The 25,880-nt window shown below is 58.1% G+C and overlaps 2 protein-coding genes across 5 annotated transcripts; one reads left to right on the top strand and one right to left on the bottom strand.

Moving 5' to 3' along the window:
• Window positions 1-126: 126 nt before the first annotated feature.
• TUBGCP2 (tubulin gamma complex associated protein 2) lies at window positions 127-17,347 on the bottom strand. 3 transcript variants are annotated; one of them, XM_027529560.1, is made up of 18 exons: window positions 17,257-17,347; window positions 14,492-14,674; window positions 12,995-13,090; window positions 12,166-12,342; window positions 11,190-11,349; window positions 8,798-9,005; window positions 8,419-8,618; window positions 7,970-8,159; window positions 7,738-7,883; window positions 6,224-6,404; window positions 5,529-5,709; window positions 3,612-3,784; window positions 3,338-3,466; window positions 3,031-3,151; window positions 2,455-2,598; window positions 2,134-2,262; window positions 1,330-1,493; window positions 127-367 (listed from the first exon to the last, which is right to left on the bottom strand). In XM_027529560.1, the coding sequence occupies exons 2-18, from the start codon at window positions 14,639-14,641 to the stop codon at window positions 232-234; spliced, it is 2,685 nt and encodes an 894-aa protein (XP_027385361.1). In that variant the 5' UTR covers window positions 14,642-14,674; window positions 17,257-17,347; the 3' UTR covers window positions 127-231. The 3 variants fall into 3 exon arrangements, with proteins under 3 accessions (XP_027385361.1, XP_027385360.1, XP_027385362.1); XM_027529559.1 differs by having other exon boundaries at window positions 12,995-13,123; window positions 17,257-17,346; XM_027529561.1 differs by having other exon boundaries at window positions 12,995-13,113; window positions 17,257-17,346.
• Window positions 17,348-17,390: 43 nt separating this feature from the next.
• Window positions 17,391-22,040, top strand: ZNF511 (zinc finger protein 511). Of its 2 annotated transcripts, none has more exons than XM_027529570.1 (6): window positions 17,391-17,577; window positions 17,850-17,923; window positions 18,214-18,415; window positions 18,562-18,686; window positions 19,830-19,964; window positions 20,636-22,040. In XM_027529570.1, exons 1-6 carry the CDS (start codon window positions 17,425-17,427, stop codon window positions 20,712-20,714), a joined length of 768 nt encoding a protein of 255 aa, XP_027385371.1. In that variant the 5' UTR covers window positions 17,391-17,424; the 3' UTR covers window positions 20,715-22,040. The 2 variants fall into 2 exon arrangements, with proteins under 2 accessions (XP_027385371.1, XP_027385370.1); XM_027529569.1 differs by having other exon boundaries at window positions 17,410-17,577; window positions 18,199-18,415.
• Window positions 22,041-25,880: the final 3,840 nt, after the last annotated feature.

The following is a 25,880-nucleotide window of genomic DNA, read 5'->3' as shown; positions in this document are numbered from 1 at the left end:
TCTTCCAAGTGACTCTGCTCCATCTGGAGGAGGACGGCAGAGACCACGACAGCCCTGCCCCGTGCCTGCCCAAACCAACAGACGCTCTCGGGTCCGAGTGTGAGCCCAAGAACAAGAGGAGACGAGTGCAGGCGCGTCAACTTTATGTTTGGGCAGAACACACGGCACACGCGCTCCAGAGACGCTGCGGAGCCTCTCCCACCGAGGCTCAGCCGGGACAGCCGGGCACCGTCACTGCGCGGGCACGGCCACCCTGGGCGTGGGGGCAGGAGGCCCCCGCGGGCCGGGCACGGGGGGTGCCACCTTCTGGCTCCTTTCTGCAGATAGGCGCTCCAGTCGCTCCGTGTAGAAGCCGTTGAAGTCCAGCCTGTGGGGGAAGCAGGTGGGGTCCCCAAGGAGGCCTCAGTCACCCTGGCGACCCCCTCACCACCCACGGCGAGGCCCAGGGCACGCGAATCACCAGCACACGTGCACACACACGCACACACAGCCCACGCACCACCTGCTCCAGCACCAGTGAGAGCAGAGCTTAAAGACACAAGAAAACACCCAGGTCAAAGAGGAGACAAGAGCCTCCAGCCCCGGGACCCTACAGCTCTCAGAACCCTGGGCCCCGGGATGGCAGGGCCCTCGGGCGCAACAGAGCGGTCCCAGCATCCGGCTGAGCCGGAGGCCGCCCAACCGGAGTTTCCGAGAGCAAGCGCCGCCCCTCCTCCCCCGACCTCACTCACCGAACCCAGCGTGAGCGGGCCCACCATGTCCCTCTGAGGAGCGGAAACTGCTAGCCCAGAGCCACAGACCCCACTGCTTGGCCCACGGGCCCCCCCAGGTCCACACTTCTGTTCCCATCATGCCTGCTGCTCGTCGTTCCTGGGGTCACAGGCAGCGCACCCCATGGGAGCACCGTCACGGCCACAGCCCTGGAGGCGTGGCCACCTCGCGTACTCACCATGGCAGGCGGGGCGTGGGGAGGGCAGCACCTCCTCACTGCCCTTGTCTGGTCCTGGCTCAGGGCGCAGCAGCTGGTGTAGCTGACCCCGGCATGGCCCTCGGAACACAGACCAACTGGGCTGGGGGAGGTGCTGATGCAACAGCCTCACGCGTGCTGGCCCACGCGTGCACGCATGTGAGCACTCACGCAAACACACCCTGATGGATGTGCGCACACACAGACGCGCGCACATGTGTGAACACCCAGACGGCCTCCTTTCAGCAGGTGACGGGGATCAGCACCAGCACACGGAGGCCAAGGACGCGGCCTCAGTCCCCGCGGCTCAAGGGGCAGGAGGGCGCAGGGCAGTGGGAGGACTCGGCGCGGCGGGGACCCACCTGGAGATGACACTGGCCATGCCGTGCTCGCAGTCGCTGGTGCTGTAGACGCTCAGCCGGGCCAGGAGGTCGAGCAGGTGAGCTGAGAAATTCTTATCAAATTTATTGATGGTGGCCTCGAAGCTGGAGGCCAGCTGTGGCGCGTCCACATGCTCAGCCAGGCACTGCAAGACACGGTGCCCCCGACAGCTCAAAACCCACTCCTCTTTTTAAACAGAAGAACACATCTTAGACAGTCATCAATAAAAGGTAAAAAGTTAGGGCACCGTACAAATTCCTGAGACGGGAGGACCTAGGCGCGTCCAGGCAGGAGGCCCTGTGTCCCCAGCACACAGGGCCAGGAGCCAGGACGTGGACCGCGGGGCTTCCTCAGGGAGCTCAGATTTTCAAGCTGCCCCTAGGCAAGTGGGCAACCTGCAAGTGCCCGCCTGGGTCACCTTACCCCGCCCACCCTACAGGACACACACCTGCACCCGATCAGGTGCCCGACTCTGCCAACTAGACAGACTCTGTTCAGGGGCCACAGGGCCCGAGCTCCGAGCTCACTGGGCCCCTGTGGGGTGTCCCCACGGCCCAGCCTAACCATACACCCTTGGATGACACGGCCCTGCCCCGGCAAGCTGGGAAGGCAGATTCTCCACGGCTTGTGTTTGGAACGTAATTTAAAGAGTCTTTTTATGAATCAAAGGAAGGCAGGAATGGAAGGACATAGCAAGCAGGCTTCTAAGTGCTGTGACCCGAACACTGTGTCAAATGCGAGGTGAGGAAGGAGGCCGTCGGGGACGGCCGTGCGGCACCACCCACCTTGCGGGCGAGCTCCTTGCGGGTGCGCTCCTCGGCCCGCTCGGCCTCTGTGGGAGGCCCCTGCATCGTGCCGTGCTCCAGCGTCAGGCGGCCCAGCTCGCTGTCCAGTTTCATGCTCTGCGTAAATCTCTTGGGGGTCGGGAGGAATGCTCATCAGCCACGACCAACCTCCGCGAGTAAATGTAGCCCCTGTGTGGCCAGGACGGACTGCGGACTCCGGTTGTGGCTCCTGCCCGCCCCACACCCACCGCCCCACATCCCCCGCTCCCCGCCTACCCCACACCCGCCCCGTGCCCGCCGCACGCCGAGTCCCGGTGGCACCTGCATGCAGTTGGTGAACATGACGCACACGGACATGAGCTTGGAGAAGACGCGCAGCAGCTCGGGGTTGGTCAGCATGCAGTCCTTGAGGCAGCCATCCAGGAAGCTGGCATGGTGCCCCAGCACGTCGTCAATGGTGGAGGCCTGCGTGGAAGGCACCGTTGGGCGCCCGCGGGGCAGCAGCGCGTCCCCACGGCCACCACACGTGCCACGCTGCTCCGCTTCTAAACAACCCTGGGGCCTTTAGGGAAAACCTCCAAAATGCTGCTGAAAGAGCACGTTTAATGTGCCCCACAAGGTCTAAGATTTTGGTTTTTAAAGACAAAAAACAGTGCTCGCTGTGCTTTTAGTCCTGGAGTTTGGTGACGTGACGTTCTTGGCTGAAGGGCCCCGGGCCCTGAATGGGGTGCCCGCCCAGCGCCGAGGCTCTGAGGGAAGGATGCGATCCTCCAGCAGCCTGAGCCCAGGAGTCCTGGGCATGCTGCCTCCCCTCCTGGGAGCCGTGGGGCCCGGGCCCTGCCTCCCTGACCCCGCTCTGCAGACCCCCAGGCGCGGGGCTGGCTGGACTGAGCTCACAGATCTCAGGCTCTTCTCGAGGACGTGCCAGGTCGGCTCCACCACCTCAAGCATCATGTAGTACTGGACGTTCTGCACGAAGTTGAGCATCCGCTGCCGCAGCGTGAAGGCGCCCGCAAACCTGCAGGCGAGGGCGTCAGCAGCTGGCCTCCTGCTGCCCCCATGCCACCGCTCCACACCCTGAAGGGGCCGGGGTCTGCCCCGCGTGCACGCGGCACAAACGCGGGGCGGTGGAGGCCGTGGGCGCGTGCCGCAGGTCTGTGCCGGGTGTGCACGGGGCCGGCCCCGCCTGCGCGCCAGCACGCACCACTTGGCGGAGTGCAGGGAGTGCTGCTTGGCCGTCTTGTTGCTGATCCAGACGCTGCACAGCTGCCGCTCCACGTGCTTGCAGTAGAACATGTGTCTGAAGAGCATCTGGTAACGCGTCAGGGCTTTCCTGTGAGCACAGGACGAGGTGGCTCCAACGGGCGCTCGGGAGCTGCTGCTGCCCCAGGCGCCCCACGCGAGGCTCGTGGGGCAGAGCACGGCCCAGCAGCCAGTAACCCCTGGGGCACGAGCGGGCATGAGAGCCCAACGCGCACCTGTTAATGATCAGAGACAGGGGCCACTTGACCACATAGTCAAAGGAGAAGGCCTCCAGGCCGCTGAGTGTGAGCTCGGTGGGGTCGGCGTGGACCATGGCTTTCTCCTGCTTGGTCTCAATGGCCAGGACCCGCAGCAGCTGGGTGATGAGGTCGTGAGGCATCAGGTCGATCTTGGGGAAACGGACGAACAGCATCACACCCTGCCACACCCACCCTGGCATCATGGCTGGACAGTGAGCCCGGAGCCAAGGAAGCACCCCAGACACAGACCCTAAGTCTGTCAGACGGCTGAACACACCAGACATCCACTGACAGATTAAAAAACTAAACCACTTCCCAAGAAAGCAGAAAAAGAGTACAGAGAAATCACTTTACAAACACCCCTGACGGTATCGACGAGAAACAAGGGCAAGAAGAAGCCCCGAACCGTGAGTCACTGCCCGGCCCCAGCTCCCACAGGCCCAGCTGGGGGTGCGTGTGCTGAGGGCAGCATGGCAGCCCAGGCACGGAGTGCAGGCCCCGCCTCCGCCACACACACGAGGGCCTCCCACGCACCAGCGATGGTGGGATGGTAACTGGTAAGAAGGTTGAGAGGATGACGACAAGAGAGGGAAGCAGCAGCAGGAACCGCAGGTGAGCACACACATCATCTGCAGAAGCGGGCCCGGAACACTTGTACTGCCTCCCGCCTGGGCTGCAGCCCTGCTCGGTGGGTGGCCCAGTGCCCAGGGACAGAGTGCCAGTGACGCTGGTCTAGCTGGGCACTGGCTGTGTGCTCTGACTCAAGAATCTGACTCCAGGATCTTTTATCTACCTCACAAGAGACCCCAAAAGATAAGGAGCGTGAGCTGAAGGCCTGAGGGAGACCTGACACCCTGCTGTCCACGATGCAGACGCCCAGGCAGGCCAGGGACGGATGTGAGCACAGTGGGCTGACTGACCCCGCAGGGCACAGCCAGACACTAAATGCACCCAGAACACGCCCCAGGACAGACCACAGGGGAAGCCACGAAGACTCAATGAGGCTGACAAAACCGGAATCCCAGCAAGCCCTCAGACGACAGAAGGGTGACGTCAGAAATCAACATGATAAAACCAGAAAGCACGAGCAGGGAAAATGAAACACACTCCTAAAAACAAACGGGTCAAGGAAGAAATCACAAGAGAAATCTGAAACACCATCAGACTAATGGAAATGGAGACACTACAGCCAGCACAGCAAAGCAGAGCTGCGGGAAATCCAGAGCCACAAATGTCTGTGTTAAAAGAAGAGCCTCAAGTCAACAGCCTCACTGTACAACTCAAGAAACCAAGTAACAGACTAAACCCAGAATCAGCAGAAAGAGAAAGATAAGAGAGATTAGAGCAGGATAAATAAAACACAACAGAGAAAACAGATGAAACCAAGTTAGCGCTCTGAAAAATTAGCAAAACTGACAAGTGTTTAGCTATATTTAACTAAAAAAGACACAAATTATTAAAAAGAGAAATGAAAGTGGGGACACTGTTAATCTTACAAAAATAAACAGGATTATGAGAACTGATTCCTACACAAATTCCTAGGTACACACAAAGCAGCAAACAGACTCAAGAAGAAACAGGAGATCGGCACAGACCTGTAACTGCGGAGCAGACGTGGGAAACCACTAATCCCTCACAACCCAAGAAGCTTCCGGAAGAATTAGAACCGGCCCTCCTGAAACTTCCAGAAAATGGAAACAAGTACCCATCCAGCTCCACGCATGAGGCCGGACACTACAGAAGACGAAGGCCAGTGTCCCTGCCCAGTGCGGATGCAGAGGCCGCGGAGACCCACGGAGAGGCTGGGCACCCACAGCCCGAGGCGTGTCCCTGACAGAGCCCGGGCGCTCCTGGGAGCGTCCCCCCGGGGAGCAGAGCTCACCAAGGGCCCACCTTAAGGTCGTCCTTGAAGGGGTCGGTGTTGGCGGTGCTCATGCGCAGGGCCAGCTCCAACAGCGCCTCCAGGCGGGTGGGCGTGATGTCGTCCACTGGCTTCTTCAGCTCTTCCTCTGTGAGGTCCATGAAGTGCACGAAGAAGTCACCCTGGTCCATGAGGAAGTAGCGCTTGATGGACCTGTGGGCAGGGGAGAGCCCAGGCTTGCCTCGTGCTCCCCACAGTGGGTGCCAGGTCACAAGGCACTGGGTGGGGCGGGGAGGACGTGTGACCGCAGAGCCTATGAGTGCCCCCACTGAGAAACACACTTACACGGGCGTCAGAGGTAAGCTCAAAATGAGCTCCAAGGAATTGGGGGCATAGGCCTACTACACCAGGCTGTGCAGGAGATGCCACCAGAAGGGCACAGAGGGGGCTGCAGATGGGCCCCTGGAGGGCAGGGAGCCGCTGAGCTCGTGCACCTCAGGTGGGCCATGAGCCCCTTCTACCCAGGAGGAAGCCACGCACCTCAGATGGGCCTCGAGCCCCTTCTACCCCAGGAGGAAGCCGCGCACCTCAGATGGGCCGCGAGCCCCTTCTCCCCAGGAGGAAGCCGCGCACCTCAGGTGAGCTACGAGCTCCTTCTCCTCCATGAGGAAGCCGCACACCTCAGATGGGCCGCGAGCCCCTTCTACCCCAGGAGGAAGCCGCGCACCTCAGGTGAGCTACGAGCTCCTTCTCCTCCATGAGGAAGCCCAGCAGCACCTTGCTGGCATAGCCAAAGGCTTTCTCGATTTGCTCCACGTACGCCCGCTCCTTCAGCGTGTAGATGACCTCTTTGGCCGCCGGACACGTGACGTCATGACCACACTCTCTGACCACGTTCAGGTATTTTCCTAGGAAGGGTGGAGAAAAGCACATGGAACTTCTGCTGCACACGTGACAAGCTGCAGGCCTGAACCCGAGAGGCCGCCGCCCCGACGCTGGCCAGAGGTCGGGAACAGAACCAACCGGGAGAGAACAGTCCCAGAAACCACCCCTCGCCCAGAGCAGAGCAGCACAGTACAGCCGTCACCCACCGAGCACTGCGACTTCCTGCGAGTCCTTACCCCGGACTTTCCTCATCGAGGCCACGAGAACCACCTCAGAGAGCCAGACCCTCCGCCACTTCCCAGCCCTGCCCCCAGCCCAGCTCTCAGAACCAACGTCAGGGCCCTGGCTGGAGCCTGTCTCTAGGTAACACACGTGTCTCTATACCAGGTTCCTGACCCACAAGGTGATGCCTAAAAACACCGCCGGCCCAGCAGGGCCTGTGCCCTTTCCTGCTTTTCCTCTGCTGGCCTGTGATGCTGGGACAAAGACGACACGTGCTCTGGTCTTGCTCCTGGTTCATCACTGAGCACCCAGAACCCTCTCACCCCACCTGAGTTCACACCCACGAGGGGACTCCTGGCCGTCACTGTAGACCTTCAGGAGGCAGGCTGGCGGCCAGAGGAACCAACCACACGGCAGGACAGTGAGACCCTCGGCCCGTCCCCCGATACCTGGGGAGGGGAGTGGCTGGAGGTCAAGTTAGGGACCAAGAGCCCACGAGAGGACTGGTTGTGCCCTGTCCTGGAACCTACGTGATCCCCCTACGGGACGGGCTTGGAGAGCTTCTGGGCTGGTGAGCACGTCCACCTGCCAGGAGGGAGGGGCATGCTGGCCCCCAGCTCCTTGGGGACAGACACACTCCCGAGTTTGGGACCCTCCAGACCTGCCCTGCAGACCTCCTCATCGGGCTGTTTGTATCCATTACAACATCTTTATAGCAGACCAGCGTTATCTGCTAAGTAAAGTTTCTCCAAGTCTGGGGGCCGGCGTAGCAAATATCAAACCTGGGGAGGAGCCCGGGACCCCAACTGGTGGCCACACTGGAAAGATGCAGTGGCCTGGGGACCCGACGCTCATGACGGGGGTCTGCTGGGGCAGGCCTCGAGGGAGCCCTGATCCTTGGGGGCCACACTGGCCCGGCGGTTAAGTGTCAGAGCCGAGTTCAGTGGGGTGGTCCCCTAGCTGGTGTCCACGGGGGCTCTGGGCACTGGCTGTTGTGTGGAAACCCAGGCACCCGGGGTCCGCAGCGGGGGGCCCCCAGCTGCCGTGTGGAGACGCAGGCGCGCAGGGCGCGCGGCGGGGGGCCCCGGCTGCTGCGAGACGCAGGCGCCCGGGGCGCGGCGGGCCGGCGCTCACCCGTGCTCAGCACCTTGCCGGCCATCTTCTGCAGGAAGGACGGGATGTGCCGCTGCACCACGGTGTAGCGCAGCTCCCAGTACTTGTCGTTGTAGTCCTCCTGGATCTTCTCCTTGCGCAGCTCGTGCTCCTCCACCATGAACTCGCTGCAAGGCAGGGCGCGCGTTCCCGGGCATGCAGAGGGTGGGGGTCCGCAGGGCCGCTACCCCCCTCCCACAGCCCTCCGCCCCACCTGTACGGGTCGTCGATGATGCCCCTGTAGATCCACTTCTCCAGGATCTCAAAGTAGGGCACGCTGGCGGCCGTGGTGAGGTACAGACACAGCTCCTGCGCCTGGCTGTCGCCCGTGTAGCTGAAGCTCCGGTCGTGCAGGAGGCTCAGGGTTGCTCCCCCCACACACTCGCCTTTATCCACCGAGGTGGCTGCCGGGGAAAGGGCGGCGCTCAGTGCCGAGAGGGCCCCTGGCCACGGTGGGCGAGAGCCCTCAGCTCATCTCCCACCTTCTCAGAAGACCAGTCCTCTTTCTGGGAGAAATTCAAACTATGAAGCTGGGGTTTCTAGAAACTCCCAGAGTCTTCCTCTCGCAAATTCATAAAACACAATACGTGATCTCCGACTGCTTGAAAAAACTGGAAGACAACCACCTTGACCCAGGGAGTCCCTCCCACCAGGCCCTCACACCTAGAGAGGCCAGGATGTCCACGGTGCGCATGGCTGGCTGGATGTAGAACCAGAGCTTCTGCAGAGACAGCAGGCCCTGCCGCTGCAGCTGCTCCAGCTGTGTGACCAGGATCAGGTACTCCTTCAGCAAGGTTCTCATGGCGGCGGCCAAGGCATGGTTCACCTGCCCGTATTCGAAGGAGGATTTCTCCTCGATGAATCTGAGAAAAGATGGCCCTGAGTGCGAGCAGCTGCGAGCTGCGTCTCGGGAGGGATGGCCCGAGGGCCTGTGGGCGCCACCTCCCGCACTCCTCCGGGTCTGCTGGCCCCACAGGGAGGCCGGCCTCTCCGCAGCAGGGCTCCGCACGCGCTCTCCAGTCACTGCAAGCGGGGTGCCTACCTGGTCACGGTGGAGTAGCTAGCGGCCACAGGCAGGATCCTGCTCACCAGCTCTCGGATGGACAGGTCCAGGTTGGGGTCCACGAGGAAGGTTCGGCTCTGCCTCCCCGTGAGGGGCTGGGCCGTGATGTACCTGCCATCCACACCCACTAGCACGTACAGCAGGTCCTCCACGATGGCCGCCTCCTGGGAGGCCAGGGGCAGCGTGCCTGTGGGCGCAGACACCACCGGGCCTCGCCTCCAGAGCCCGCTCCACTGGCCTCTCTCCCCACCCACCTCCATCTATGTAACTTCCTCCAGCGCTGTGAACGTGAAAACCAAGGTGGCCGCCTGGGTTAACCGATCCTGTCAGGGAACCAAAGGCTGAGAGTCCAAAACCACCACCAGCAGAGGCACTGACCACCCAACAGCGAGGGACCACAGGACGAGTCTGGACCTGACGATCAGAGCCTTAAAGCAAGTAAAACCCTCCACACACATTCGCTTCATCTTCAAAGTGACAAAGTGCTTCTAACACGTCTTGTGCTCACAACACTCACAACCTGGCGAGGCTGGGTCGCTCAGAAGGCCGGGACCAGGCTGTGCCATGGGAGGGACAAAGACGGGCGCCACGGTCACCTCGTGGCCAGGAGGAGACGCCAGGGAAGCTGGAGCCCGTCACGGATGCGGAAATCAGGAGAGGGACATAGACAGCGCGCTGGGCCACACGGGGCACAGCAGATCCCTCCTCGAAGACGGGGTCCCCCAGAAAGGGGAAACTTGAGAGCCCGGAGCTCTGGCTGAGGCCCCAAGGCAGGGGTGGGGGCCAGGGAGGGACGAGGCACAGAGCCACGTGCTGCTCAGACTCCAGGAAACTGGCTGTGTCTGCAGGACATGAGCCCGAGGCTCAGGGACCCAGCGGGAACCACACACACAGTTAGAAGCGACAAGGCGCCTGTGCCCACGGCCTTGGGAACAGGCCAGGAATTGTGAAGACACGAGTCTACGCCGCCCAGCCATGGGCGGGATGGCCCAGACAAGCAGAGGAAGCTGGAGGCTGGCGTGAGGAGATCAGCCTAGTCATAGGCGGGGGGCATGCCTCTGCTGTAGGAAGGGACTCAGGTGTCAAGGTGACTGTGGGGGGCACCACGCAGCTGGCGGGGGACGCCCAGCAGGGCTGCTGCACACCACACGAGGAGGCAGGGCCCCCCAGGAAAGGCTACGTCAGGGGGACAGCAGAGAAGGCCGAGGATGACTGTGATGCTCACGGGCATCTTGGCACGGATGGCACCGGGGCCTGTGGTGCCAGGCCAGGGTGTGACGGAGGCCAGGAAGGTGACACAGGGCCCGTGGGACGGACGCTGATCTCACCACCAGAGCCCATGCAGTGTGGCTGTTGGAGGGAAATGGGCAGGCCACCTGTCCTGGCCAAGTCCTCCCTGAAACAGCATCATACAAGGTAGCCTCAGGGGCCACCCTCAGGCACAGCTCACCCCTCCCAGCAGGCAGCACAGCAATCCCGCTACAAAGAAAACCTGCCACATGAAACCCTGTGAGCCCGCCCGCCCTAAGAACCAGCGCCCGGCCGCCTCTGCTTCGAAAAACCGCACCCCACCTCAACCCAGCAAAGCCTCCCCAGAAGGTTCCAAGCAGCGCCTCACGCGGTCTTGAACTGATCAGTCTTCTGACTGATCCAAACGTGCAAATCAAGTCACAGGCTGCACAACCTCGGGGAGCAGGTCCTCTCGGGGGCTTTCCTATGAACCTCTTTGGATCGTGTTGAACATGCAGATGCCCCAACCAGCTGCCCCAGGAGGCAGGGCCCCAGGCTGCAGCATCAGAGCCCCCACCCCGCTTCTCGCCCGTGGATGTGGCCCCGAGGACCAGGCTCCATGAGTCCCGCCACACGGGACCGCTGCAGGGCAGGCTCCTCTAGCGCCTGTGAACACGGCCATGCCTCCTGCCCCCGTCTCCCCTGTACACTGTGAGCAGGAGGGCAAGACTCAGCTCTCTGCCCCCAGGGGTCACGAGACGTGGGGGAGAGGCACAGACACCCGCACACCCCAACGCCCCGTGGTGCCTGTGGCCAAGGCCATCGCCCCAATGGCAGAACCTGCAGGGACACGACTCACTGTCGAGGAGGAGGACCCTGGTGATCCCGCTGCCCCCAAGTCACCCAAGCCCCAAGACACACACGCTCCTGAGAGCTGGGCACAAGCCAGCCCAGACACTGGCACATCACTACCCACCGGTGGGGGGCAGGATGTGGAGGCCAGGGGGTACCACATGTGGCCACATGGCCGAGGGCAGCAGAGGGCCTGAGGGCAGTATGACGCCATCCACCCATCACCTCCAAGGAGATCAGCTTCCCCGTCCCAATGAGGCCCCACTGTCCGAAGCTGTGCGTCACCTACCGATGGGCACAGCTGCATCTGTGCTCGTGCCTGAGCCAGTCAGGAAGTCCCCGAGCAGCGTGGGCCTCTCGTACACCCACGCCGGGAAGACTGGGAGGCGCTGCCCTGAGTTTTTTTTGTTCTGCTTGTCTCGAAGCATCTTTCTCGTGAGTTCCAGAGACTGGTGGGGAGGTTTTTAAAGACAGAAAGAAAACACACACCTTTAATACAAACACTTAAAGTTAACACACCTACCACATGAAAAGACATATCCCTAAGCACGTGGGAGAACAAACGCATGTGGAAGCGAAACACACGTCAGAGCCCATCACGGTGAGGGGGCCGGGGCCAAGGTGGCGGGGCCGGAGGTGAAGCAGGAGCCCCTCCAGCACACAGGCCCCCGGACCCCTCAGCGCACCCTCATGGCTTCCCCTGGTCCTCAGTGTGGACCCGAGCTGCCAGCTGTGCAAAGTGCCCAGTGAGAGCTTGGCCAGAGAAGGGGTGTTTGCACCTGAGCCCCCTGGGCTGAAGCAGGGAGACATGGCCCCGCTGGCACAGACAGGGAGCAGTGGTCCCCGAGGGCGCCCAGCTTCCAGAAGCACTGCGGGGGAGGGTACTGGGGGGGCAGAGCTGTGAGGAGCCACAAGGTGCTGGACACAGCACGTGCCCAACCCGCACGGGCCTGCGGCTCAGACCTCAGGGTGTGGTTCTGAGGGGCTCGAAGGCCCAGAAACAAGATGGGGGGAGACGACCAGGGCCAGAGACAGTCAGAGGAGCAGTAAGAAAGGGAGATAGAGCATCACCTCAAACCAGCTGCCCACATCCCCGAGGGAGACAGAGCCGGGTCCGTGCTGGCCGAGCCCGCAGCACAGCGGGCAGCAGGCACCCCCCACCCCCAGGGCAGACCAGAACCTCTTGCCCGGGGCCCAGGACCCCATCCCTGAGCCGGTGCCCCCAGGCAAGTCTCCACAGGCCTACACCATGGCCACCTGCTCACCTGCTGCCACGTGGGGCCCGTGGCTACATTCCCCAGCTGCTTCCTCAGCTCCTCCAGCTCCTGCATGGAGATCTTGGAGGCTGTGGCAGGGGCACCAAAGCTGGCGGTGCTGCTGGCCGCAGCGCTGGCCGCAAGCTCTGCTCTCTCCTTGGCGTTCTGCTGCAGGTACTGCAGGGTCTGAAAACACGGGGCCCCAGCGTCACGCTGGCCACACATGGCCGCCCTCGCCGGGCACGGCTGCCCCGCCCCCCTCCCGCAGCTCGGCCTGCGGGTCCTCCAGCTGCAGCCGGGTCTCCTCAGGCTGCACGCCATGAGCTGCCACGTCCCCAGGTCACCGGACAGGACCCCACACCCATTTCCCATGGCTCGGCCTGTCCTCTGCAGGTGGCCAGCCTCCCTTGCTGTGCAAGACCACACCCCTTCAAGGGTCCCGGCGTGGGGCCACCAGGTGCCCCCGAACAGACCCTGGGCCTCATGACTCGAGAAGAAGCACTGCCCAGCCCCGCACACCCTGGGGCCACAGCTCACACTCTTCACGCGCACGTCTCAGTGTCACAAGTAACACACGCTCAATTTAAGAGAGGAAAACAGACTAGACACGGAAGACACAGCCCCTCAGCCCCAGAGGTCACCGGAAACACACCCTGTGCTCATCACCATCAGGACCCACTTCCGCTCGGGTGCACGTGAGTTATCTCACTGCCATGGGCCTGAGGCTGAGGGTCAACAAGGGGCCACCACCAGGGAACAGGAGAGAACACAGGCCAGGCAGGTCCCCATCCGCCCGGCCCCCAGGCTCCGCCTGCCCGGCCCCAAGCCCCGCACACACCTCCCTGTCCTCCGTGAGCTTCGACAGCAGGTACACCAGGGGGTCCAGGTTCCTCGTGTTCTTAGATTTCAGTTCATCGTATTTCTTCAGAAAGTCCTCAGGAGTACGAGAAAATTCTGCTATTTTAACCTCAAAAGCATATTCAGAGTGATTTAGAGACCAGAACCAGGAACTTGACAAGGCTGTGCAATAACTAACCTCCCCCCAAAAAACCGGAGATGAAATAGTCACCCATCTCTGAAATAAAAATAAGAAACAATCTGTCAGACTTGTTATCATCTCCTCTGTGGTTCCCTCACTTTAACTTTCCTAAGCAACTTACAGCCACATGTTTTTGTTGGTAGATTATGCATCCATTCTTTACATTTAACTTTATCCCTCTGGAATTCATCACTATACACAGGTTCAGGAGTTATGTGTTCTCACCGATCAATATGCCCCCCTTTATGATAAAGGAGATGTAACTGCGTGTTTTTAAACTCTATTCTACTAAGTTTTCTGAGTTATCCTTGTACCGTCATTAGACTGTCAAAATAAATGAAATCTCATGATGTTTTGTTTTAAATGTTCATATTTATTTACTTGGCTGCTCAGTCTCAGCTGAGGCAGGCAGAGTCTTTAGCTGTGGCATGTGGGACCTAGTTCCCTGACCGGGGATTGAACTCCTCGCACTGGGCGTACAGAGTCTTAGCCACTGGATCACCAGGAAAGTTCCCATAGTGTTTTTAAGATAGACTTCAAAATTGTCTTTTACAAAAAACCTATGATTTTAAATTGCACAGTATTTGAATTTTTAAAAATCCACTTTAAAATGATTTCACCATGGCTAAAGCTGGGAGCTTGCTTTTCCTCCCAGAAGAGAATCTGTGCCATGACGTGAACAGAAACCAGGACCATCTGGGCCTCCAGACGGAGGTCAGGCTGCAGCTCAGCGCGCTGCAAGCCTTCACTCGCTGTCAGTGCACCTGGCGGGCAGAGGGGCCGTGAGGAGCCACCGGGCAGAGCTGGGCAGAAGCGCGGTCCACAGAGCGCATCTGACATCAGACGGGCACCACTGTGGCCACCCAGTGAGGAGGGTGAATCTGTGCCCCACACAGCCCTGGGGGCGGGACCACCTCACCCACACAGCCCTGGGGGCGCGACCACCTCACCCACACAGCCCTGGGGGCGGGACCACCTCACCCAGCCCAGCACAGGGGGCGGGGACCACCTCACCCAGCACAGCACAGGGGGCGGGGACCACCTCACCCACACAGCACTGGGGGCGGGACCACCTCACCCACACAGCCCTGGGGGCGGGACCACCCACCCACACAGCCCTGGGGGGCAGGACCACCTCACCCACACAGCCCTGGGGCATGGGACCACCTCAGCCACACAGCCCTGGAAGGCGGGACCACCTCACCCAGCCCAGCACAGGGGGCGGGGACCACCTCACCCAGCACAGCACTGGGGGCGGGACCACCTCACCCAGCACAGCACTGGGGCGACACTCACCTTGGCGCTGTGTGCAGACACCGTGGTTGTGACATACGGGGTCCTGTTCTTCTGCAGCAAGTCGATGTAGACCTCAGCACCATCTCCTCCATGCACCCGCAGTAGGCTGAGCAGCTCATTGACATCGTGGTGAATCCGAAATTCACTCATGATTTTGGCTCTGAAACATCACAATGTGCTCCCCTAAGGATAAAAAACAAGCCATTTATAAAAACAAATCCCTACAAATGAAAAAAGTTTAAAGCAATCAAATTTGGCCAATGTCAGGTTTTGAAAAGCCAAACTGTCACATGAGCTAGCCTGGTGGGCCCACAGCTTCCCCGGACAGACCCCCCACTACAGCCTGCGCTGACCAGGCTGTGGGGCCCCTTCCTGGGGAGGCCCTTCCATCCCCCTGCTGGTGGGGGCAGTCTCAGTGGGCAGCTCTGGGGAATCGGAGCCCTGACTCAGAGCTTCGGCAACTGCGGCCAGTGTCCAGGCTGCTCTCCCGCTGGGGCCTGGCACACGCACAGAGAGTGGATGCGGCCTAAAGGCCTGGGCCTCCTTCCTCTGGATGACTCCAGCCTCACACGGCCCTGGGCCAGCGCGGAGCTACTCCCTCAGCTGGCAGCCAGCACTTTCTAGCCCCAGCTGCGCAGACACAGCGGCCCCTGCCCTTCAGGGGTCCTGATCACACAGGGAGCTCTGCACAGGCCTAAGCCACTTCCCATCCTGGCTCCCGCCGTGAGGCCCCAGCTGCCGCTCTGGTAACCAAGATGCTGCCTCTGTTTGCCCAGGCCAGGTGTTCACATCCACCACGCACTGTAGCTGGATGGACTTCCCCTTCAGTTCCACCTGCCCTGTCAACCAGATGTCCGAATGTCTCCTCACTGGATATATAACCCTCCAGGTCAAAACTGTAAATGAGATCCTGCCAAGCAAACAGTGGTGGCCTGCATGGGGACTTCTGTTCTCCCACTGATGATCGGTCCAGTTAGTCATTATTATTAACACTAAGACAACGACGGACAACTAGATTCAAAAAACAAACACGAGCAGGCTTTACGTGCTTCACATCAACGTTTGAACAACCTACGCAGGATTCATAATTTGGGATCATGAACCACAGGACACCCTTGGAAATTACAGGCAAGATAATTTCTGATTTTTATGAGAAGGTCTTTCAACAGATCCTCAAAGGCTCCGTGATCCTAAGATTAGAACCACGGTGCCAATAGCTCCAGTGAAGACAAGCTGTGAGTGAAGTCCCAGCTGGGGAGCCTCAGCACACATGCCCACAGTATGAGTGTGATTTGTAACCACACAGAGAGAGAATCTAACCCCAAGTGACGGAAAACAAGCTCCCAGCACACGAACATCAGTCATCGGACAGAGACATCCAACACTAGCCAGAGGCAGAGTATCTCCAGACAAGAAAGCCGACAGCGAGGGTGAGCTGGCACGTAAGTCACCAGCACATGCACTTTTCACATCAGGAGGCGCTCACAGGACCACGGTCATGGGCCTGAGGCATGGCGGGGCAGGGGCTGAGGCTGAACCCTGACGGGGCTTCCAGGCTGTAGGACCCTGGACAAAAAGCTTGTCCTCTCTAGGCTTCTTCTGAAAGGGGGTGAGTACGAGATCCTACTCACACAGCTGTCGTGGAGATGTAATACGGCACCTAAGAGTCTGCACTGTCGCTACCAAGAGCAGAAATGAACACTGCTGCTGCTGCTGAGTCGCTTCCGGCGTGTCTGACTCTGTGCGACCCCACAGACGGCAGCCCACCAGGCTCCCCTGTTCCTGGCAAGAGCACTGGAGTGGGCTGCCATTTCCTTCTCCGGCCAATTACTGGAAACGGCTGTTACCTGAGAAATGGAAAACTGGCCATGTATCAGAGCCAGTACCCTAAACCATGGTTACCTTGTAACCAGTCACAAAGGGCAGTAAGGAGGCCCTGGAAACGACAAGCAAACCAGAAAAGACAGCACAGAGCTCTCAGGGGCCTCTTCAATTCCAAGGGCTTTTACCCACATTCTAAGAGATTCCCAAGGACTAGGGGTGTCCCGTAACAGCAGGCCTGAGGATCACTCTGGACACTAGATGGCAAGAACACTGCACTTGCCACCGGAAGAGACACAAACGGGTGGACAGGGCTGTTGTGAAAAAACTCATGTAAGCAAACATTTATGTAAAAACTACCTTCGTGAACCCTCACATCTGTGGGAGAAACAGACATCACAAGGACTGACACTCCCAGGAGCCTGGGTTTGGGAACAGTTCCGCGAGCTCTGCGGCTCTCACCGGCGGGCAGCACCGCCCTGAGAGGACTTCTGGCTGTGGCCTCGCTGGAAGGGTGCTCCTTGTACTCCCTGGGCAAGACGCCGGGGGGCCAAACACCAACCGAACCCCCCCTCCAGAGCGCGGCAGCGCCCCGCTCAACACAGCTCTGAGGAGCATCTAGCTCATCTTGCTGACGCTCCCGAGCGCTTCTCCCTGCTGGCCGCCGCCAACGGACCCACAGGCCCCCGTGACAGAGACTGAGCTGCCGGGCGCCGAGGGCTCTGCGCAGCAAAGCGACACAGCGAACCGTGAACCTCCCCCGGAGACCCCTCGGGCTCCGTTCTGGAGCCAAGGTCGGCGCGGAGGCCGCGGCAGCACTTCAGGCGGGAGGCGAGGCGGGGAGCAAGCGCGACGGCGACGAGGGCCGGAAGGAGCCTGCGGTGCTCGGGGCCGGGAAAGGGACCCGAGCCACCCGCGGGAGAGCCGCCCCGAGGCCGACTCACCACGGCTGCGTGCCGGAGCCCGAACCCCAGCGCGCCAGAGCCCGAACTCGAGCCCGCCAAGCCCGCGGCGGCGGCGGCGGAAGTGCTTCATGACGTCACGTCCGGCCCCGCCCCGGCCGGCTCGCGGACGGTGGCCGGCAGGCCCTGCCGCCGCCGGCGCGCAGGGCGATGCAGTTGCCGCCCGCGCTGCACGCCCGCCTGGCGGGGGCCCCTGGGGCGGCCGCGCCGCTGCCCGTGCAGCGGGACTCCCTGGCCGGGAACGCGCCCTTCCGCTTCGCGGCGCGCCAGGTGCGCTTCCCGCGGGAACACGAGTTCTTCGAGGTGCGTGAGCACAGGAAAGAGAAGGCAGTTGCGGGTGGGGGCGGAAAGATCCCAGGTGGGCGGGGCCAAGGCTCGGGGCGGGGCCCGGGGCCCTAGGGGCGGGGCCGGGACCCGATGGGGCGGGGCCCGGGGCTAGGGGCGGGGCAGGGACCCGGGTGGGCCAGAGCCGGGGTCCTAGGGGCGGGGCCCGGGTCCTGGGGGCGGGGGCAGGGCCCGTGTGGGCTGGGGCCCGGGCGGGCGGGGGTGCGAGCACGCAGAGCTGTCTTCCGCAGGACGGAGACGTGCAGAGGCACCTCTACCTCCAGGATGTGATTACGCAGGTGGCTGCGGAGCCGGAGAGGCCCAGGTGAGTGCTGTGGCCCAGCTCAGGGCCCTTCTTGCCCTCTCCTCACCCCTCCCTCTGCTCGCCCCACCCTGGTGTCTGGCCTGGACCACTGAGAAGCCAGCATGGCTGGCCTCTACACCAGCTTGCTTGTCCGTGAAGATGTATTTGTAATGAAGGCAGGGCTTGGGATTGCAAGAGAAAATCCGAAGCTTTATCAGCTTTATCCCAAGCTACTTGAGGGGAGTGGTGACAGGGAGCCTGACGTCCTGCCCTCCGAGGAATTGCATCCCCACCAGGCGTTTTTCGGCCAGGGTGCCTGAGTTCACCTGTCAGGTGGCCGGCTGCTGCCAGGCGTTTGACACTCTGGAGGACTACGAGCATCACTATCACACTCTGCACGGAAACGTCTGCTCCTCCTGCAAGCGGGCCTTCCCCTCTGGTCACCTGCTGGACACCCACATCCAGGAGTGGCACGACTCGCTGTTCCAGATCCTGGCTGAGCGGCAGGACATGGTGAGGGACGCTCGCCCACTGAGGCCAAGGGCACTCATCACAGGGCTTGTCCCGGAGCCGTGTGCCTCATGGTGCTGGAGCCTGGGGTCCAGACTGGGCGAGGCAGTGGTCCCGGGGTCAGGGCGGTGACACTGTTTCTGCTGTAGTACCAGTGCCTGGTGGAGGGCTGCACGGAGAAGTTCAGGACCAGCAGAGACCGGAAGGAGCACCTGGTAACTCATCACCTCTACCCTGCAGATTTCCGCTTTGATAAACCGAGGAAGGGCAGACGGTACGTGGGTGCTCGAGGAAGCCGCCTTCTGAGCTCAGCAGGCCTGAGAGTGTGCGGACTCAGAGGCTGTGGACGCCCTCGTGCAGCACCCCTGACACCTAACGTCACATTTAGTTGTGGGTTAACCCTGGGAGTCAGGAGTTACTAACCGAGAGGGGTGGAGCAGGTGGAGGTGGTTTGTGTGTGGCCACTCTGTCTGTAAGGAGGACAAGAAGGGGGAGCTGCTTTGCTGGGTCTGTGTGGGCGGTGGCCGTGGTGCCGCCATGGGGTCTGCTGGGGCCCCTCTGAGCTCAGGCTTCGCCTTTGCCGCCCCCCCATCACCTCTCCATCCTCACACGGGCTTTGGGGGGTTTGTCCCAGGCCATGAGCCATTTCCCGCACATGGAGCCCTTTGGCTTTTCATTTGTGCCATCCATTTACAAGCTTGACGACAGAGCTGTGTAATATTGTTCAGCATGCACTGTGGGAAGTGCCCCTGGAAACTGCCCTAAAGTTCGTGTTTTCTTTGCCTTTTCATTAACTTATTTTCTCAGGGGAAGCTTTGTAACCATCTAAAGATTGCATTGATTGAAATCATTTTAGACTAAATTGTTGTCCCCAGGTAGGACTTTGTTGTTCAAAGTAGAATAATCAGGAAAACCCACTTCAGTATGGGAGATTTTTCTAAGACCTTGAGTATAACATAACTCCTTCCTTTCCAAGGAATCACTTTAAGGAGAAAAATCATGCAGTGCTGGATTGAGACGGTGTTAAGGAGGAGAAGCTCAGTATTGTCTGACAGGCTTTAGTGAATTTCTCACTTAATTGTTGTGGAAAGACACTTGGTACCATCGATAGTCATTTACCACATGACACCATCAAGGTAGTAGTTTAAAAGACGAAGCGTGACCGTTGTACCTAAATTCACAAAACGTGGTGTATAGTAGTTTAAAAGACGAAGCGTGACCGTTGTACCTAAATTCACAAAACGTGGTGTGTGTCGTGTTAACCGCCACCTCTCTTTGTCCTGGAATTCCAGTAGCCTGGAGTTACTCTGACAAAACAGCCATAAACAGCCAAAACAGCTTTGCAAGTTCAGTCCTGGGGGAAGGTGGGGCTGCAGGAGCTGGCCCCGGGAGAGCGCTCAGCCTCTGTCTTCCCCAGCCCAGCCTCGCAGGTGTCGACAGAAGCCATCGGGGAGGACCGGGCACCCTCTGAAGGAGACGCCATGGAAGTCTGCTCTGAACAGGCAGAGGCCCACTCAGAACCTCCAAGAGAGAGGCGGGTCTACAGCCACAGGTCAGTACCTGGCCCCTTTCTGAACCAGGTTCTGAACTTCTGCTTCTGGAGAATTCTGGGTTTGATGCTTAGCATCCCCACTGAGAGAAGCCGCTCTGGGTTGAAGTGTTGGCTTCAGGGGGAGATGAAAAGCCTGACCCCCCCGCTGCCCTTGGGTGACCTGGAGCCCTGGGAGCACAGCCTACCCTGACCGCAGCCTAGGCGGGGATGGAAAGACGCAGGATGCGACTGCCCAGGTTACAACTACCGCCTGTCTTTCTAGTGCTAATGCTGTTTTTGTTGGATTAATTTGATTTCAAGTCTAATTTGGGGGTCAGTGTTGGAGAAATGGAAAAAACGACCAACAAGCCCACCCCGTCTGAGGGAGGACCTGGAGGCCCTCTGCGGCCTGCTTGCGGGTGTGGTCACTCTGGCCTAACAGTGAGCCGGGCCCGGTGGGAGAGCAGGGTGGCAGTCTCAGGCTCCACGGGGGACGGGCACGGGGCGGAGCGCGGCCGTGGTGGCCTCGCTGGACGCAGGAAGCGCCCACCTGAAGAGCCCGTGGCCGCCCTGCGGTCCGCTGGGGAGGAGGGAGCATCGGAGCGGCAAGTCAGGCCCCAGGAGACTGCTGCCACATTGAGCCGCCCGTGGGCGAAACCGCAGCGGCTTCCTGTGGACGTTTTCCGTTTCAGGATACCGTCGACCGTCTGTTTCGGGCAGGGCGCCTCTCGAGGATTTAAAAGCACCAAGAAGAGAAGCAAGCGCCAGTGATGGTGGAGCCCGGGCCGGGAATAGCCAGCTGACCGAGGCCGTGGGGGATGCGCGGGTTCGGGGAAGGGACCCCTTGTGGGTGACCAGGGTGCGGAGAGCAGCCGCTACCCCGCACAACGCCCTTTGGAGACACGTGGGGTAAACAGTTTTCCTTGAGTGCTATAAATAGTTTGAGAGGCATGGAGTAAAGGGCCTTCATTTACATTGAGTGAATGGTCAGCCTTTTGTGCTGGGTGACAGGATTTCGCCCTCCGGTGGCCACTTCTCAGAGGGGGCGATGGGGCGACAGGTCCCTGGGGGCTCTTCCTAGTTTTAGGGAGACGCCCGTGGCCCTGGTGTCTGTGCTGGGGGGGGGGGGGGGGGGGCGGGGGGACTCTGCTTCGGGCGGGGCTGCGAGGCCTGCGGAGTCAGAGTGGCGTGGCCGGGCGGGCGGCTCGGCCCGGCCCGCCACGCTGGGCTTGGGAGCGGGGATCCAGCGGCTGGCTGTCCTCCGGGGCCCGTCCCCCTGAGGGGCCTGCTGGGCGCTCGGGTCTGGGGACTGGCCGGGTCAGCGGGTGCTGGTCCCTGGCCCCTCTGAGCCCCGCACAGAGCCCTGCTGCCCGGCAGTGCTGTGGTCGTCAGCCCGAAGGTGCCTCGTCTCCTCCGTGCGGTTTCCATCAGTGCTTCCGGCGAAGTCCCTCGTTCCCTGCCTGCCCCACGGTGGGTGTTCTGAACCTGGGCTTTTCTCGCTTCAGATGGCACGTCTACCCCATTCTCAGTTCCTGCTCCTTCTAAAACCGCAGAAGCAGTCCAAATGCCCTCGCTCTGCCCTCCGCAGCCCTTCCCTGCTTCCTGTCCCTCATCTGTCTCTGCTGCATTCTGGATGATTGCTCAAGACCCATTTTTCAGTTCACTAATCTTATCACCTGTATCAGATGTGCTGTTGAACTCATTCACAGGGTTTAATTTCCACAGTTATGATTTTCAGTTCTTTTAAGTCCTATGTTGTTTTTCTGATTTCCTGGACTTTTATAGCTTTTGTTAAACTTATTTTCAACTCATTCTCTTTTAACAAATTAAACTTACTGTACACTCTCTGACTGATAACACCAATATCAGAAGTCTGTGGGTCTGATCCCTCTATGCTTTTTTCTGTTGCCTCACTCATGCTGCCTTCTTTCCTGGTGAATTTTATGATTTTTGGCTGTGAGTTTGTATTTCTTGGAATTTACCACTGGAGTTTCTCTGCCATGTCTAGGTTCTAGGTGAAAAAATGAATATTTGTTTCTGCCATATGACTGCAGATCTATGATCTAGGCCACTTTAAAATAAATTATTAGAAAAATAGATTGTTAAAAATTATTGGTTATGAATTTTCACCCCAATTCTCTTTTCCACCCATGCCCTTTCGGTGTTGCCTTTACACAACCCTATGACCCCTCATTTCACCCATAGAAAGAGAAATAGAAATAAAAATACACAGAGACCCATTCTTCTGCATCCAGTTGACAAAACCCAAAGGTTAGATGGCATACCCTTTTGTGTGTGAAGTGGGGGCACAGGCATCTCACATGTGGTCAGTGGGGGTGCTGCATGCTGCAAACCCCTAGGAAGGGGAATTTACTAATACCTAACAAAGTCACTTCTGCACATATCTTTGACCTAGCAACCCCACTTTTAGGACTACATTCTGAATCCACATTGCAATACTTCAAAAGATTTATACAAAAGGCAGTTTATTCAGTGAAATTTTTAATAACTACTGAGAACAACTCAAATGTCCCAATTACCAAATGACCTGAGTAGTTTCAAGAACAAATTTTTTGGCTCGAGAAAAAGTAGATTTAGGAGCATTGAAGTTAAAAACCCATAGTCCTGAATTTGAATTAGAAGTTTTGTTGTAAGCTATAATGTATATACCATATTTACAAAAGCTACAACTTTATTGAAAGCCAGATTAGTCTTTTGAGATCAAGGAAGCTATTGAGGAATACCAAGCTTCGGCTCAGGAGGCACCCCAGAAAGGTGCTGCTGGCCGAGGGCTAGACAGCTGGTGTGGACCGAGAACAAGAACTGCAACCGAGAAACAGCAAACATACTTACATCCGTGAGTTCTTAATGTTCAAACACAAAACACGTGTCCACTGCAGAGACCCTGCTCCAGGGCTGCAGCTGAGGACTCGAGGCTTCCTCCCCCGGCTCCTTCCCCGAGGAGCAGGCCCAGTGCCTGCCTAAGTGGGGGTGAGGCCGCCTGAGCGCAGGGCGCCCTCCTGCCCAGCCCCCTCTTGGCGGGCACGCTCCACCTTGGCACCACTGAGGGTGCTGGGCCGCGGATCACTTCCTCAGCTGTGGGGCAGTGGTTCTCGCCAGGAGAGATGGCAGAGAGGACCCCAGGCCGGCGCCCCGCCTCCAAGCTCCTGGAGCAGGGGTGTCACGGAAACATCTGCCGTTGTCCTCCCCGCCGGCTCGAGTCACAGCTCGGACTGTGGGGAGTGAGCAAGTTAGCGCAACAGATTGCTCCTAATCTCTTCCCAGAGGACTGACTCTGCAACAGACTGTGGACAAGTTCAAGCCCAAGTTCTCAAGTTTCATGAGGCGGTGGTGGACACTCAGGAGGAAAGTCGAGATAAGGCTAAGCTGGAGGCTGGTTCACAGGAGGGAACCAGGGAATAAGAAAACCAGGGGAGCCCTCATGGGGTGGGAACATGAAACAGCAACGCAGAAAAGATTGTGTCAGATGCCATAAATTAATGCATATATGTGGAATCCAGAAAAATGGCACGGATGAACCTATTTCCAGAGCCAAAATAGACACAGACATAGAGAACAGGCTTATGGGAACGGAGGAAGGAAAGGGCATGATGACTTGAGAAAGTAGCATTGACTTATATGCACTGTGATGTGTAAAAGCTAGCGGGAAGCTGCTGTATAGCACAGAGAGCTCAGTCTGCTCTGCGATGACCAAGAGGGGTGGGATGGGGTCGGGGTAGGGAGGCTCAGGGGGGAGAGGGTATGTGTGCACTTGCAGCTGATTCACTGTTGTACAGCAGAAACTAACAGCATTACAAAGGTATTATACTCCAGTTTAAAAACAAAGATTGTGTCAGACAGGCTGGAACTGGATTGGGTAAGTTGTAGAGGAATTTATGCCCAGGGGGTTGTTGAAATCAGTACAGCAATCAGCTGGCAATTCAGTTCAGTTCAGTCGCTCAGTTGTGTCCAACTCTTTGCGACCCCATGGGCTGCAGCACGCCAGACTTCCCTGTTTATCACCAACTCCCGGAGCTTGCTCAAACTCAAGTCCATAGTGTTGGTGATACAATCCGACGACCTCATGCTCTGTCGTCCCCTTTCATCCTGCCTTCTATCTTTCCTAGCATCAGGGTCTTTTTCCATGACTTAGTTCTTCACATCAGGTGGCCAAAGAATTGGAGTTTCAGCTTCAGCATCATTCCTTCCAATGAATATTCAGGACTGATTTTGTTTACCATTGACTGGTTTGATCTCCTTGCAGTCCAAGGGACTCAAGTCTTCTCCAATACCACAGTTCAAAAGCATCAGTTCTTCAGCGCTCAGCCTTCTTTATGGTCCTACTCTCACATCCATACGTAACGACTGGAAAAACCATAGCTTTGACAAGATGGACCTTTGTTGGCAAACTGATGTCTGTGCTTTTTAACATGCTGTCTAGGTTTTCATAGCTTTTCTTCCAAGGAGCAAGTATCTTTTAATTTCATGGCTGCAGTCACCATCTGCAGTGATTTTGGAGCCCAAGAAAATAAAGCCTGACACTGTTTGCATTGTTTCCCCATCTATTTGCCATGAAGTGATGGGACCAGATGCCATGATCTTCGTTTTCTGAATGTTGAGTGTTAAGCCAGCTTTTTCACTCTACTCTTTCACATTCATCAAGACATTCTTTAGTTCCTCTTTGCTTTCTGCCATAAGGGTGATGTCATCTGCATATCTGAGGTTATTGATATTTCTCCCGGTGATCTTGATTCCAGCTTGTGCTTCATCCAGCCCGGCATTTTGCATAATGTACTCTGCATATAAGTTAAATAAGCAAGGTGACAATATACATCCTTGATGTACTCGTCTCCCAGTTTGGAACCAGTCTGTTGTTTCATGTCTGGTTCTAACTGTTGCTTCTTGACCTGCATACAGATTTCTCAGGAGGCAGGTCAGGTGGTCTGGTATTCCCATCTCTTGAAGAATTTTCCACAGTTTGTTGTGATCTGCACAGTCAAAAGCTTTGGCATAGTCAATAAAGCAGAAGTAGATGTTTTCCCAACAAAGAATGGGAAAGACTAGAGATCTCTTCAAGAAAATTAGAGATACCAAGGGCACATTTCATGCAAACATGGGCACAATAAAGTACAGAAATGGTATGGACCCAACAGAAGCAGAGGATATTAAGAGGTGGCAAGAATACACAGAAATATACAAAAAAGATCTTTATGACACAGATAATCACAATGGTGTGATCACTCACGTAGAGCCAGACATCCTGGAGTGTGAGGTCAAGTGAACCTTAGGAAGCCTCACTACGAACAAAGCTAGTGGAGGTGATGGAATTCCAGCTGAGCTATTTCAAACCCTAAAAGACAATGCTGTGAAAGTGCTGCACTCAATATGCCAGCAAATTTGGAAAACTCAGCAGTGGCCACAGGACTGGAAAAAGTCAGTGTTCATTCCAATCCCAAAGAAAGGCAATACCAAAGAATGCTCAAACTACCGCACAATTGCACTCATCTCACACACTAGTAAAGTAATGCTCAAAATTCTCCAAGCCAGGCTTCAGCAATACGTGAACCGTGAATTTCCAGATGTTCAAGTTGGTTTTAGAAAAGACAGAGGAACCAGAGATCAAATCGCCAACAACCAGAGTTCCAGAAAAGCATCTACTTCAGCAATTAGTGGACTTTAACAGTGGGGTGTGGCCACAGGGCTGTGTCTCCCTCAGCACAGCACTCACCACTGGCAGGGTGTGTGTGCAGCAGACAGTCTTCACTGAAATAATCCAACCAGTCACCAGAAAAACAAATAATAAGGCCCGGTGATTAACCTCAGATATGCAAATGACACCACCCTTATGGCAGAAAGTGAAGAGGAACTAAAAAGCCTCTTGATGAAAGTGAAAGAGGAGAGTGAAAAACTTGGCTTAAAGCTCAACATTCAGAAAAC

This window comes from Bos indicus x Bos taurus, chromosome 26 (assembly GCF_003369695.1).
Source record: "Bos indicus x Bos taurus breed Angus x Brahman F1 hybrid chromosome 26, Bos_hybrid_MaternalHap_v2.0, whole genome shotgun sequence".
In the NCBI taxonomy this organism is placed as follows: Eukaryota; Metazoa; Chordata; class Mammalia; order Artiodactyla; family Bovidae; genus Bos; species Bos indicus x Bos taurus.
The sequence above is the reverse complement of the archived record's forward strand: the minus strand, read 5'-3'. Positions and strand labels throughout refer to the sequence as shown.